Below are 14,979 nucleotides of genomic sequence, written 5' to 3'. Positions count from 1 at the left end.
AATTGTGGTTTCATAATCGAGTTCCAAACAACAAAATATATTTCTAAAAGGGAGAGCGGTGCAATGGTTAGAAAGATCATGAAAGGAGTTATTGTGATAACAATGTTGCCCATTGTTGTTTATGTTATGGTGCAGGCTTCCTCTTCTTGTCTTTCTCTCGTTTCATTTAATGTCCTGCTGACAAAAATTTTCATCACTAACATGTCTAATTTTTTTTAATAAAAAATGATAGGCAATGGAATTTTTTCGTCACTAAACATTATACTACAATACCTAAAAAAAAAAAAATATATATATATATATATATACACACACACAAAATGCAATGAACAGATTTCGTCACTAAACATTATACTACAATACCTAAAAAAAAAAAAATATATATATATATATATATACACACACACAAAATGCAATGAACAGTCCCATTATCAACTTAGACCATCACATAACGCTATGCAAACTACCTACTTGCTCCAATTCAACAACCCACCAAAATATCAAGCATCATCAATTTCATTGAACAAGTTTACAAATATTCAATATAGATTACTTACTATACTAAAGTCAGTTGCACAAACTTTCATCTTAGTCCATTTGCCCTTCTCTTAGTGCTTTAGTGCACTAGCTTTCCTCCTAGTACACTACAAATAAAAAAAGAAAAAGAAAAAAAGAAAAGCGAATCATAGATTGTAATAAGGTGTGTATGAAGTATGAATATATCAAGTAATAAGGTTACATGTATTTTGGAGATACATGCGTATACCAAATAGTTGAATAGCACATGCTTGGCAAGCATGCATGAACCTTTAAGTAATTTAATTGGCGGGCTGTTTTCAAGCATTATTAATTTGTGTTGAGGAAAGTATCTCCACTGATATCAGTTTAACTTAACTACAGAAATCCCCTTCCCCAGAATCTCCTCTAATGACTGTGCAACTACCATCTCAGGACCATATTTAGCACATACTTACCAATGCAATTGCAGGAAGAATGCTGGGATTTTTGGAAGAACCATGCATTCTTATAATACCACAAGTTTTTTTTTATTTTTTATTTTTTTAGGATAGAATTATAATACCACAACCACAAGTTATATACAAAGAGACTAGGTGAAGATATAGTGATATACTATAAATCCCTATAATATGGACTGGGTTCTATTTAAGGCCCTTTGAAAGATTAATTGTAAATGTATCAAGTTAGTTTGTTCTATGGCCTTGTCCTTATTTTTTTTTTAAAAATCCAAAATTTTCAAAATTCAATGGATTTTATATGATTAAAACTTTTCAAATTTTGGATTAAAATAGAATTTGACTCAAATTTTTGAGACCAAACATATATTTCTGTCAAAAAGTTACAAGCTTTAGTCATCAAGTTACGTCTATAAATCAAGTTAGTAATCGATTTTAATAAATAGAAAGGAAAAAAAAAAAAAAAAGAAGAAAAAAAGAAGAGGAAGAAGACGATGAAAACAACATAATTCCAAGTCACATTTGGAGTCTCCACTTAAATGGTGCAGGAAGTTGGTTGTATTTGAATGTTGATTTAGAGTTTTTTTTTACCGTTTGAAGTTTACCAAGGTGGAGTTATAAGTAAGGCCACTATGAAGACCGTATAATTTCTTGAATAAGAGAGAAATTGGAAGCTGAATTAAATACTTTGTAATAAATGTTTTGAGTAATAAGAACATCTTACATCCTTGTTTTAACCAACACTCTTTGGTTTACACGATTGGCTGGGAAAAAAACTTTGAGCACAAGAATTCATGAAAAAGATGCATAATTTTTTGTTATAAATTATGTGATAAACTTGTCAACATCATATGTTGCTCCATAATTTTTTTAAAAATAAATAGGTATTTAATGATGCCCAGGTATTCGAAAATTATTGTTGTATCCTAAACTGTAATTGAAGCATTGGAAATCAAATTGATGATTCTTGTTTACCTCAATTAAACATATGCTAAAAGAGTTTCATAAATTTGTAAAAAAATGTTGGGTCAAGTCTGATTTTACCAAGGTTGAACAAATTTTCGACCAATCAGTAGGAGTAAGAGCATTCACATCAGCTCATGCATTATACACATCTATTTTTATACTAAAAACTTACTTTTTCTATTTTACACATTCATTTTTACAAAACACCCACATCAGTTTATCTATTATACCTCCTTCTTTTATTTAAATAATCAATTTTATCCATTTTTTTATTATATTCTCAACTACCATCGGTTAAATACGCGGGTTTCTCTTTTTCTTCTCATTTTGTCTGATTTCTTGTTCTCTTTCCATACCCATCTCTCTACTCTACCCATCTCCATACCCATACATCACTCTCCCTCACAGCTCCGGCCCACTCTCTCCCTCACAGATCCGTCTCCCTCACAGCTCCGGCCTAGATCCGTCTCCCTCACAGCTCCGTCTCTCTCACAGCTCCGTCTCCCTCACAGCTCCGGCCCACTCTCTCCCTCACAACTCTGTCTCCCTCACAGCTCCGACCCACTCTGATCCCACCCCTCACAGCTCCGATCTCACCCCTCACTCTCCCTCACAACTCCGATCTCACCTCACAGCTCCGATCCAACCCCTCACTCTCCCTCACAGCTCCGATCCACGCATTAACGAGCTCCGATCTCACCTAGCTCCGATCCACACATCAACGAGCTCCGATCGTTCCAGTCAAGCTCCGATCAGTATCTTTGTTGTTTGTCCGTGTGGGTTTGCTTGTGTGTGGGTGTGTTTGTGTATCTCATGTTTTTTTTTTTTTTTTTTGAGCAAGTGAATCTCTGTGTTGATCGGAGCTGTGTGTGGATGTGTTTGTGTGTGAGTGTGTTTGTGTGTATCTAAGGAAAAAGAAGAAGATGAGAAGTGGTGAAGTTACTGAGGATGTTGAGCACGGAGAAGAGAGAGAAAAAAGGAGCGAAAAAAATTAATAAAATAATCTATACACGAGCTACAGTAACCATGTAAATTTACACGGTTACTGTAACTCGTGTATAGATATACACAGTTTTAAACATTTTTAGAAAGACTGATGTAGTGTAGTTTTGAAGCAAAATGTGTAAAAACAACTTTTTTTTTTTTTCTATTTTACATGATTTTCCATTGACTGGTGCGAATGCTCTAAATGAGTTGCCATCTTAAAAAGCATGGAAGTTTCTCTCAGTTTAACTTATGCTACAAAATCGAATTTGAACTGAGGGAGATTTCAAAATTAGAGTTGAAATTTTTATCAAGTAATCTTTGGGGTTCTTAAATTTCTCCACCATGATCCAAATGAACTAAAATTGGTTGTATTTGAATGTTTTTCAACTGTCTGAAATTCACCAAAGTGGAGGTTAGTGATTAGTAAGGCCAACACAAGTTAGAGGATGTGAGGGTAAAACATGGAGTTTACGAATTATATACGGCAAAAGTTGTGTGTCAAGATCATATCTTATCCGCTCTCTGTTTGTGTGAAAATATCCCAAATAAAACCCAAAAAAATTTAAAAAATTTTACTTTTTACATTGGGGTGAAGGGAAATAGGGAATAAGAAAAATTACCTGAACCAAATCTCTTTTTTAACTTTATAGTATAGGGCTACATAGAACTGCATATATCAACAAATAAATTCAAAATTGCAGGTAAAAGTTGTGTCGCTAGACTTATTGATAACATTTTACAATAATCAAATTATTATAACGATTCTTTATGTTTTATTGTCATAATCAATACGTGAACAACTTCAATGTCCCCAAGTGCTCCACTTTTCACAAGACGACCGACGTTATCATAGTGAGCATTGGGCTAGGGACCTCTTCCACCTGCCAAGCTTCTCTCTTCCCTGTAAAAGCTAATAAAACCAATTGTTAGAGCACTTTAAAGGGTATTATGATATCTAAACGAAAAATTCATTAAACTTCTAAACTCCCCAGACAGAAAGTTACTAATTAATTTTCCTCACTCTTTCTAGGAACATTCCTCTTTCTCAGAAATCATGAGTGGGTGCAAGTGAGTGTGTGTAAGGCATTCGATCAACTTGTACATCAGACCACTACAGGGAACGCTTTTTTGTTTTTTGAGAGAGGATTACAGGGAACACTTAAGTTATGTTTATCAGAGGAAAACATGTTTATTGTTTTCAAGTGTTTGGTGCAGTATAAAATATCCTGGTCAAACTGAAGATATTTCTAAATGCCCACTCCATTTCCAAACTCATTTATCTCCTCCCTCAAAGTATAAGATAGCCAACTTGGTAATTTAGAGTGGAATATCTGTCCACAAAATCAACTTTTAGTGGCGAGTTGCAAAATACCAAGACAAGTATCTCATTCAGTGAAATTCAACCCATTTTTGAACTTTAATGCCTCAAATAAAACATCAATAAAAGTATTTAGCAAGGTTAAAGAGATGATGTTTAATAACAAGTTGTCAAAAACAATGATGGAAAAACTTCAATAAACAAAATTTCAACAAATCAAAACAATAAAACAAAGAATGATACACATGATAAGTGATACAAGTACCTATGCAAAGGAAATTATACAAATAAATTACTTCACTCTTGTCAAGACTCTCGTGTGAGTGTGTTAGATTTATCTGTAAGCTAGCAGGCTGTCCCAATGGCTGTTATTACACCTTTGTTGACTTTTCAAAGTGTACCATGTATCTTAGAGAACTTATTATCATGTGATTAGCATGCTTGATTTTGCAAGCTCTACATTGCGTGTTCTACTGAACTAGGAGAAAATGTTTTGACATACCTTGCGTGGTCCAATAGCCAATTCATTATCCACAATGGATACTTCCCTAAAGCCCATGGGAAGTAATACCTCTTCATAACTGCAAAGATTTAAATTAGTAAGTTTGAAAAAAAAAAGTTGTTAGTGTAGACAAACATCCATGCAAAAGTTTCTTCAGTGATATCGATACTAGATTCAAACTACCAAGCCTCCCAACCCCCAAGGGAAGGGCAGGCAAAAAAGGAAAAAAGAAAAAAGTAAATAAGTGTGTACTCTGAAATTGATACTTTGAATGGGGGTCCACCAACATGATCGCTGATCTGCCATCACGAAAAATTTAGTTTCAACAGAGCCATAAGGAAACCATTTTCACAAACATTTATAAATTCTGAAATTTCACTAATTAATCTGAACTTCACTTTAAAAATTGGAAGGTCCCTAAAATTCTAAGGACATGGCTATTGAGAAGAAAAGCAGGTAAGATTGTGGAAAAAGAAAAGAAAAGAAAAGATGAGAAGGTAAGATTGTGGAATGTCTAATCAAATATCATATGATAGTGTTTTTCACATGCAAACAAGAATAAACAAAGAGAAAATAAGTGGGAAAAATTAATGAGGAATTAAGATCATTACTGGAAACATTAGTGTTATGAGCTCTCCACCAGGTTTCAATAAATCACGAATTCTCTGTGCCCAAGCCAACCTCATGTCTGGTTCAATGGCACAAAAGAACCTGTAAATTCTCCATTAAAATATGATCATATAGAGATTCTTCTCACGGACAACTAAACCACCATTCATGCCAACTCACGTATAATCGAGAATGAGATCAAACAATTCACTTGGATTCCAAGTGAAAAAGTCCGCCTTTAAGAAGTTAAAATAACTTGCATTCGGTAATGAGGAAGACAACTGCATTAACATTAGAACAGACTATTAAAATGAGAAGTAAAGAAAGAGATGAAAACCTATACTAGATCACCTCTTTAAACTGTAAAATAATTTAGATTCCATGACTTATCACAAGTTATAGTCACAAAAATACCAGCTTCTTATGAAATAGTAACTGAATCTATCAGGTTCAACTCTCTATTGGTCTAGGTAATCCCCACGCAAGACGTTTGCAAATGATCGCCATAGTAATTGGTCTTTACAGTGCTCTAAATTTTTCTATAACATAAATTTCCTAAGCATCAATTTTAATCTGAAAATGAATAATGGCATGTTTTCAGAAATTAGAACAACCCTGTTATTGTTCCTAATCCAATCTAACAGAGATCACAAGTGCGATACATCTAATCCCTGTCCTTAATACAACTGTGAGAAGCTGGGGTAACCCAGCTGTAGTTCCTAATCCAATTCAGAAATGCTGAATAACAACCAGTTCAGGGAGGCATTCCAAAAAGTTGATAAATTAGACAGTAATGGCAAAATAAACATGGGTAATTCAGTTTTAATAATTCAATTATATCATCATAGCCACATACATGGTTGTTTCTCCAAAGGAAACAGAAAATGAAATGGTAAAAAGTAAAAACTTTCGGGTGTCCTTTCTTTCTAAGAGATTGCAAGCCTTAGTGAAATCAGAATTTTCTGACCAACTGCTCTTACCTCCACTGCTTTCTTAATGGCAATGTCTGATATATCCAATCCAACAACATAGCGTTCAGGGCATGCAATTGCTGCTACATCATAACCCTGCCATATTTGAGCAATTTGTTGTTGGCCACAATAGCAAGCTAAAATGCTAGCGAACAGTAAAGATATAAGAACGGCACATAAATAATGTAACATGCAGACAGGGTAAAGGGGGAGGAAAGATATACACTACACCTTGTCCCCTTTTTAGTAATGCTTGATCAATTTGTAGTTAAAATTCCATGTGTGTGAAAGGAGGAGTGAGGAAAGATACCAAGTGATTGATTTTTGATACAATCGAATAATTGCATCAGGAATTCATTAAACAACTGAATTTTGCTTCAACTTCAAACTCAATTGCAGAGAGATTTAATCGTTATTGTTTAATCTTTTATATTTTTTTTGGGTCCCCTTCACTGGGATGAGATAGATATCGTGTCAAATATCGTCTACCATATTTTAAGATGTCATTAATGATCACTGAATTAATCTTAAAACAAGGTGTCATTATTTTTCTCCACAAATTATAATTTCATCAAACATAAGATCACATGTAGATTTTCTACAGGATCATTGACCCAATTAATCATTGATGATGGATCCTCAAGGGACTAATCTTCCTGATAGAAAATATTTAGATAGAAAACCAAGAAAAAGGAAACAGATACAAAATATTGACATGCAGAGGACTCAAATCTTGCATAAATATATAAGAAATTGAATTAATATATCAGAAAGTAATATCTTGTAAGTATGAACCATAGAACTTACACTGCCACAACCAGGGACTAAAGCCCTACCCTTGGGAAGAGCTCCTGTCTGATGAAGATGTACAAAAATTGGTGTCGGTTGTCCTAAATCCCATGGGATCACACCTTGCTCCCAACTCTTTTCCCAACCATCTGATATGAGTTAACATACAACAAAATGAGTACTGAACAACCACAAAAATCACATTCCATCCATAGTACAATCTGAATGTGTGCAATTTTCACATTTCTGCCATATTATGAGATATATTAATAACATTGATACAAACATAAACTTATCACTCAACCAAGTCATTTTCATGTTCTTAGGACCCATTACAATAGAAATACAAAGTTAATACAAGAAAGAACCAAAACCCAACAGAAAAAAAAAATCACATCTTTTAAACAAAATCGGCATACCCATTTGACAAAACCATCTTAAAAACCCAAAAAAAGAAAAAAGAAAAAAAAAGTTGTTTTTGGTTGGTACCAGTAGAATCCTTGTGTACGAGTTGTTGAAGCTTATCAACACCGGGGTTGTTTAATCTTGTGGTGCTCTCCACAGTTACACTATTTTTATTTTCAACCCTTTTCTCCATCTTCCTCGGTTTCGTACCACGAATTCCAGCGTTTGTGGACCAAAAGGTCCGTATGATTGATGGCAAGTTTCGAAACGGGATGAGCGCCGTAGCGTATGTGTGACCCAGCAAACGCGAGTGTGAGAGGGATTGCATTGCATAATGCCCAAATTGAGACCTTCTGTTTCTCCCCTTTCCTATCTATCAATTTGCCATGCCAAGTCCATAGTACATAATCCATACCCAAGTAGCCCACTTGAGATGTATTTTTTAAGGTAAATTATTAATTACCCACATCTAGATTGCTGAAATTTTAGTTGCTTTATCTGTTATTTAAAATTTATACATTACCTATCTGAGGATAGCTTAGTTAGATTTCTTTAATCCAACTCTGTTAAAAACAAGACTAAATACATAATTTTTCTCTACTTTTATATTTCTTCTCCAAAAATACAAAAAAAAAAAAAAAAAAAAACTAGCAAAACACTAGCATTATAGGATTTCAAATCACATGTAGACAACTTAAATTTTATTCAAATCTCAGGTGGATAAAGTGTCAAATGTTAAATCACAAGTAAGTAACTTAAATTTCAGCCAAACTACAGGTAGATAAATTGTAATTTGCCATATTTTTTATTGTTATTTTTGTTTCCATTTGTTAATTGGGCAAAGTTTAGCTACTAAACATGCTTGGAGTTGTCTTTTACAACTCACTACATACAATACGTAAGACTGTTCATATGTATTATTTAAACAATTCATTAGCTAATTAAACAAATCATGACATTTGTTACGGCTTACATACAACTCACTACACGTGATATATTGAGATTGTTAATTTTAGTTTATTTAGTCTATTTCGATTTATCTTGGTCAACTTTGTTCCAATTTGGTCTATTATGGTCCATTTGAGCCCACTAAATAGATGAAGACTCGATCAAAGCCAAAAAGATTGAGAAAGAAGAAAATAAGTAAAGAAGAACATGCATAAAAATGGAAATTGTAAAATTAAGTAAAAAATATTTTTTTAATTTCTTTTTAAAAAAAAATATCAATAAGGAAGTGATGATAAATAATAAAAATATGGAACGTAAAAGTTATTTTTTGTTGCAAAGTAAAAACTCACTTAAAAGTTAATGCGAGTACTAGCACCCAAGTATTTTAAGGCAGTAAGATCATAAGTTCTAGCGGTAACCTCCACAATATTATTGTATGCAACTGTATACAAATACTTACGAGCTCTTAAATCATCAATAGTATCCAAACAATATTATATTTCACGGTCACGCTTTTGCTTAGGATCATGTAGAGTGTTGCAAAGAAAAAGAAAAAGAAATACTAACCCATCTTTGAATTTTGAGAACACACTTAAAAGTTAAAACTATGAAACATTCTAAATGTTTGAACTTTGATACGGTAAGAATTATAATATCCATTTGGCAGATTCATACAACGGTAGATATGCCAAATCCATTGCATTCATTAAAAAGAAAAATTGGAATCCTCAATTTTCATTATATATATATATATATATAAATTGCCAAAACTAAGGGCATGTTTGGTAGGCTGTAATAGGCATTATAATATAATAGTTATTCCTATGGTTTAATTATTCTTTAGTTTGGTTATGTTTTTATTACATTTAATAATCATTCCTTATGAATAACTATTCTTCAAAATGAGGAATAACTATTCCTCTTTAAAAGGTTGTATTAGCTATTCCTTAGTAAGTACAATAATTTCAAAATTTAATATATTTCCAAGTAAACTAACTTTTCATATAAATCTAACAATTATAAATTAAAAAAATCATAAAAAATAACACATATCTCTCTTAAATTTAAAAATAACAATTTTTAAGGAAATATAATTATATGAGTAAGAAATTTCCTAAAATAAATGTTAAGTTTCATTCTAATATTATAACTCATAACCAAACTAATGAATAGGTTTAGTTATTACATTACAACACATTTTATTCTTAGTAATAAAGATTACAATTCCTGTCGTAATTTTTATTCAGTGTACCAAACGTACCCTAAGAGAAAAATGAAAAATTCAATTAGGTCTTAATTAGATTCTTAATTTTGCGCCACATGTCCCATTTAATTTTTAATTTTGTGACAAGTAAATTATTGAGTGTAAAAATCAAAGAGCTCAAATCAATTAGATTCTATGTTAGATTTCAATTGGAATCCAATTTTCCACAACGTGTTCATCTATGTTTTTAATTTTTGTGGTAAGTGAATTATTTGGTGGAAAAATCAAAGAGCCTAAATCCAATTAAATTCTAAATCATATATATATACATACATACATATATATATATATATATATATAATGAGAAACCATTACTTATTTTTAGAAATGTATGGTTTAAAAAAGGTGTAAGCTAATACGATGTATATTTTGAATATCTTCTAATAAATGAATAATTTAATCCATGTAATTGTGATCGTTTTAAATTGTACTCGTGCATATGCATGGAGTTATACACTAGTTTTTTACAAATATTACATTAAACTTAATAAATTAAATTGACACATGGCACAAAAATTTGACCCTAACTAAAATTCAATTTGAAATCTTATTAGAATTTCTCTCAACGTTGACTTTAGGCAATTGAACTCCGTAGACGTAGGAAATTTGCCGAACCATATAATTTATTGAGTCTTGTGATAGCTTTCTTTCTTGCAATTTTTCATTTTAATTTTCACATCTCAAGTAAAATTAATAAATTAAATTGACACATGACACAAAAATTTTACCCTAACTAAAATTCAATTTGAAATTGAATTAGATTTTCTCTCAGCGTTGACTTTAGGCAATTGAACTCCATGGATGTAGAAAATTTGCCGACCCACATAGTTTATTGTGTCATGTGTGATTGCTTTCTTTCTTGCAATTTTTCATTTTAATGTTCACATCTTAAGTAAAACTAATAAATTAAATTGACACATGGCACAAAAATTAGACCCTAACTAAAATTCAATTTGAAATCTAATTGAATTTTCTCTCAACATTGACGTTAGGCAATTGAACTCCGTAGACATAGGAAATTCGCTGAACCACATGATTTTTTGTGTCATGTGTGATTGTTTTCTTTCTTGCAATTTTTCATTTTAATTTTCACATCTCAAGTAAAATTAATAAATTAAATTGATGGATGGCATAAGAATTTGACCTTAACTAAAATTCAATTTGAAATCTGAAATATCTGATTGGATTTTCTCTCAGCGTTGACTTTAGGCAATTGAACTCCGTAGACGTAGGAAATTTGCCAAACCATATAATTTATTGTGTCATGTGTGATTGTTTTCTTTCTTGCAATTTTTCATTTTAATTTTCGCATCTCAAGTAAAATTAATAAATTAAATTGATACATGGCATAAAAATTTCACCCTAACTAAAACTTAATTGAAAATCTGATTGGACTTTCCCTCAATGTTGACTTCAGGCAATTGAACTTCGTAGATGTAGGAAGCTAAACCACATAATTTCTTGTGTTATGTGTGATTGTTTTCTTTTTTTCAATTTTTCATCTTAATTTTTATATCTCACAAATTTGGGAATTAGGATAAATTTCCAACATGATTCACATTCCACATGCCATAACGAAATATTATCATAAGCAGCAACGTTTTCAAATTTAATAGTAATTGCCATGGTTGTGATTACCGATCCATAGAGTAAATTGTCATCTCTTTCTCAAAAAAAGAAAAAGAAAAAAAGAGTAAATTGCCATCAATACCATTTGCAGTTGTCACCACAATTAGAGCATAAGGAACATCAATATATAATAGCAAAAGATCCTCCAAGCTTAATCTATCCGATGCACCTAATCCCTACAAGCTTCTACTTCAACAACACTTCTTGAAACCGTGTTTTGTCTAGCTTTCCCAAATCTCGTAATTCAGCCCGATTGCATCTGCCAATGAATGACTTCTTCCAATGCTTCCCAGCAGCACCAAAATCTCACTTTACACTCAGATTGAATGTGGTAAGTCTTTGGGCTAGCAACCTCTTAAGGGTATGGATATGGAGAGGTAGGAGTTGAGGAAAACTACAAAGAATTGTGTAGATGATTACGGATATGACAATTTCTAACTCTCAAGGGTAATTTCTAGGGTTTTCTTTATGAAAAACACTCATTCCAATATATGGGTAATGAGGGTATATATAGTGTGGGTGAAGACATGGTGGAGTAGATATGCCAAAATAGCAAAACAGAATATTTCGCAGGAATGCCTTACCCGCGAATTACTCTTGAAAACCAGTTGCCATGACTCTTTGCATTCCAATCATGTGCTTTGCATGTGGCTCACTTCGCGGGATAACTTCTCGCGAAATCCACTTGGTCTTCAATAAGAACTTGAGTGTACACTCTCTCTCACACACAACCCTTACAATAAAATTCCACATAAAATAAAGGGTAAACATGATTGAACAAAATTACAATTAAATTTGGCACGAAATTAAAGCCAACACAATATAATTGTAAATAACAACTTTACAGAATTGTTGTTACGCTTTGAGAAAGTTTTGTAGTGTCATAATTTGTTTTTTCATATTTCACGAATTTTAATATTATAAATGATATATTTTAAATCAAAATTTATTTATTTATGTAGAAACGTTTTATTTTCTTGAGCACTAAAACTAATTTTGTAATTAAATTTTGTAATTTTTGATTTACTTGTTGGGTGAAACATGTTAAATACGTTGAATTTAAAGTCCATCCAAATATATGATAGTTAACGTTATATTCCACCTTTTACTTTTATTTTGAAATAAACATCTAGATATCAGCATCAATCAACACCACCTCACATACATTAAAGTTTCTAACTTTTTTTTTTTTTTTTTGGGAATCAGTTTGTAACTTGTTTGATGCAACTAAGGTGGTGGAATACTATATGGATACTTGCAATGGCAATGGGAAGAAGATTTATCTGTTATTTCTCAGTAGTCTTCACTTTCTTTAAAAAAAATTGTTATATACGAATAAAAAATGAGGGATGTTATTCTACGTGGAAGATATTCTACGTATCAAACTTGGTGAAGAGCATGACCGAGACAAGCTTCGATGGAAGGAAACTAAGAATGGGTGCTTCTCGGTGAAGACAGCTTATCGGGTTGCACTCCGCCTTAATCAGCCAAAAAACGCTGAACATTCCACTGCAAGAGAAGATAAGAAATTCTGGAATAAGATGTGGAAGCTCCCTATTCTCCCAAAGGTCAGAAACTTCATGTGGAGAGCATGCTCCGATATACTCCCATAATCCGCAAACTTATGCCGTAGGAGGATACCAGTGGCCTCTACCTGCACTATCTGCCAGCAGCATGAAGAAACAGTGGCCCATGTCCTATGGGAATGTCCACTAGCTAGAAACGTGTGAGATATGGTTCAGGGACAGCTGCAAAAGTGTAACTCCGAAGCCCCAAACTTCAACATTCTTGCGCGACAACTGGAGGAAAAACTTCCCAAAAAGGACCTGGAGTTATGGGCGATGGTGTCGTGGTCCGTATGGAACGCAAGAAACCGCTTGCTTTTTGAGAAGAAGCAAAGCACGCCCAACGATATGAAGTTGATGTTGTATTACTGCATACTCGGCCTAGCTACAATAAGCTGAGTTGACTGCTAGCACAGCCTCTTGCTTTGTGCACATCTGTAACCCTTATTCCTTTTTGCAATATATATTTTCTACCACGGTTCACAGAACCGGATGGTTTGACCACGGTTCATACGGTTCGCTGTTTTTTTTTTTTTTGCATGGAATGGTTCTTCATGTTTAACATACCGTAAAGATAGCTGGTTCGAGGTTTTTCGGTTGGACCGTACGGTCCGGTTCGGGTTTCAAAACCTTGTTTTCTACCTTTCGCTAAAAAAAAAAAAAAAAAAAAGAGAGATGTTACAAATGTTTTGAGTAATAAGAACATCTTACATCCTTGTTTTAACCAACACTCTTTGGTTTACACAATTGGTTGGGGGAAAAAAACTTTGAGCACAAGAATTCATGAAAATGATGCATAATTTTTTGTTATAAATTATGTGATAAACTTGTCAACATCGTATTTTACTCCATAATATTTAAAAAAAAAAATAGTTATTAAATGATGCCTAGGTATTTGAAAATTATTGTTGTATCCTAAATTGTAATTGAAACATTGGAAATCAAATTGATGATTCTTGTTTACCTCAATTAAACATATGCTAAAAGAGTTTCATAAATTTATATTAAAAAAATGTTGAGTTAAGTCTGATTTGACCAAGGTTGAACAAATTTTCGATCATCCAGTTAGAGACTAGAGTAAATGAGTTGCCATCTTAAAAAGCAGGGAAATTTATCTTAATTTAACTTCTTATGCTACAATATCAACTTTGAACTGGGGGAGAGTTCAAAATTATAGTTGAAATTTCTTATCAAGATATTTTTGGGTTCTTAAATTTCTCCACCACGATCCAAATGAACTAAAATTGGTTGTATTTGAATGTTCATTTAGAGTTTTTCGACTGTTTGAAATTCGCCAAAGTGGAGGATAGTAACTAGCTAGTAAGGCCAACACAAGTTAGAGGATGAGAGGGTAAAACATGGAGTAATCGAACGTCAAATGTTGTGTGTCAAGATCATATCTTATCCGCTCTCTATTTGTGCGAAAATATCCCAATTAAAACCCAAAAAATTTCAAAAATTTTATTTTTAATATTGGGATCAAGGGAATAAAAAATAATAAAAAATAAAAAATTCCTGAACCAAATCTTTTTTTTTCTTTTTTTTTTCTTTCTTTTTTAACTTTATAGTTATAGGGCCACATAGAACCACATATATCAAGAAATAAATTCATAAATTGCTAGTAAAAGTTGTGTCGCGACTCGCTAGACTTATCAATATCATTTAGGAGAGTGATATATGGTTGTATTTCCATTAACAATAATCAAATTATTAGAACGAGTCTTTACATTTTATTGTCATAATCAATATATGAACGATTTCGATGTCCCCAAGTGCTCCACTTTTCACAAGATGACCACCGTTATCATAGAGAGCATTGGGCTAGAGACCTCTTCCCTGTAAAAGCTAATAAAGCCAATCTACTTCTCTCGTTCTTTCAACTCTACTTCTCTTGTTCTTTGATTGTTCTCCTTGTTCGTAGCTAGGATTGTGTTTCTCTCATTTTTTTGAACCATATATAGCAGTACTATTGGATTATAAACCTTACTCGATATCTTTCTTCTTCTTCTTTATTCTTGTTTTTGAAGGTGGTACCATTATGTTATCAAAAAG

General features: G+C 32.6%; 1 protein-coding gene across 3 annotated transcripts; it reads right to left on the bottom strand.

Annotated features, from left to right (window-relative positions):
* Positions 1 to 3,543: 3,543 nt before the first annotated feature.
* Positions 3,544 to 7,931, bottom strand: LOC111984554 (probable thiol methyltransferase 2). 3 transcript variants are annotated; one of them, XM_024016186.2, is made up of 8 exons: positions 7,606 to 7,931; positions 7,135 to 7,265; positions 6,337 to 6,423; positions 5,537 to 5,637; positions 5,359 to 5,458; positions 5,000 to 5,046; positions 4,748 to 4,826; positions 3,544 to 3,837 (listed from the first exon to the last, which is right to left on the bottom strand). In XM_024016186.2, the coding sequence occupies exons 1-8, from the start codon at positions 7,847 to 7,849 to the stop codon at positions 3,775 to 3,777; spliced, it is 852 nt and encodes a 283-aa protein (XP_023871954.1). In that variant the 5' UTR covers positions 7,850 to 7,931; the 3' UTR covers positions 3,544 to 3,774. The 3 variants fall into 3 exon arrangements, with proteins under 3 accessions (XP_023871954.1, XP_023871955.1, XP_065631042.1); XM_024016187.2 differs by having other exon boundaries at positions 3,544 to 3,828; positions 7,606 to 7,928; XM_065774970.1 differs by lacking the exon at positions 3,544 to 3,837 and having other exon boundaries at positions 5,014 to 5,046; positions 7,606 to 7,930.
* Positions 7,932 to 14,979: the final 7,048 nt, after the last annotated feature.

The sequence above is a fragment of the Quercus suber genome, unplaced genomic scaffold (genome assembly GCF_002906115.3).
Source record: "Quercus suber isolate HL8 unplaced genomic scaffold, Cork oak 2.0 scaffold_102, whole genome shotgun sequence".
Lineage (NCBI taxonomy): Eukaryota > Viridiplantae > Streptophyta > Magnoliopsida > Fagales > Fagaceae > Quercus > Quercus suber.
Note: the sequence above shows the minus strand (reverse complement) of the source record. Positions and strands in the feature narration are given on the sequence as shown.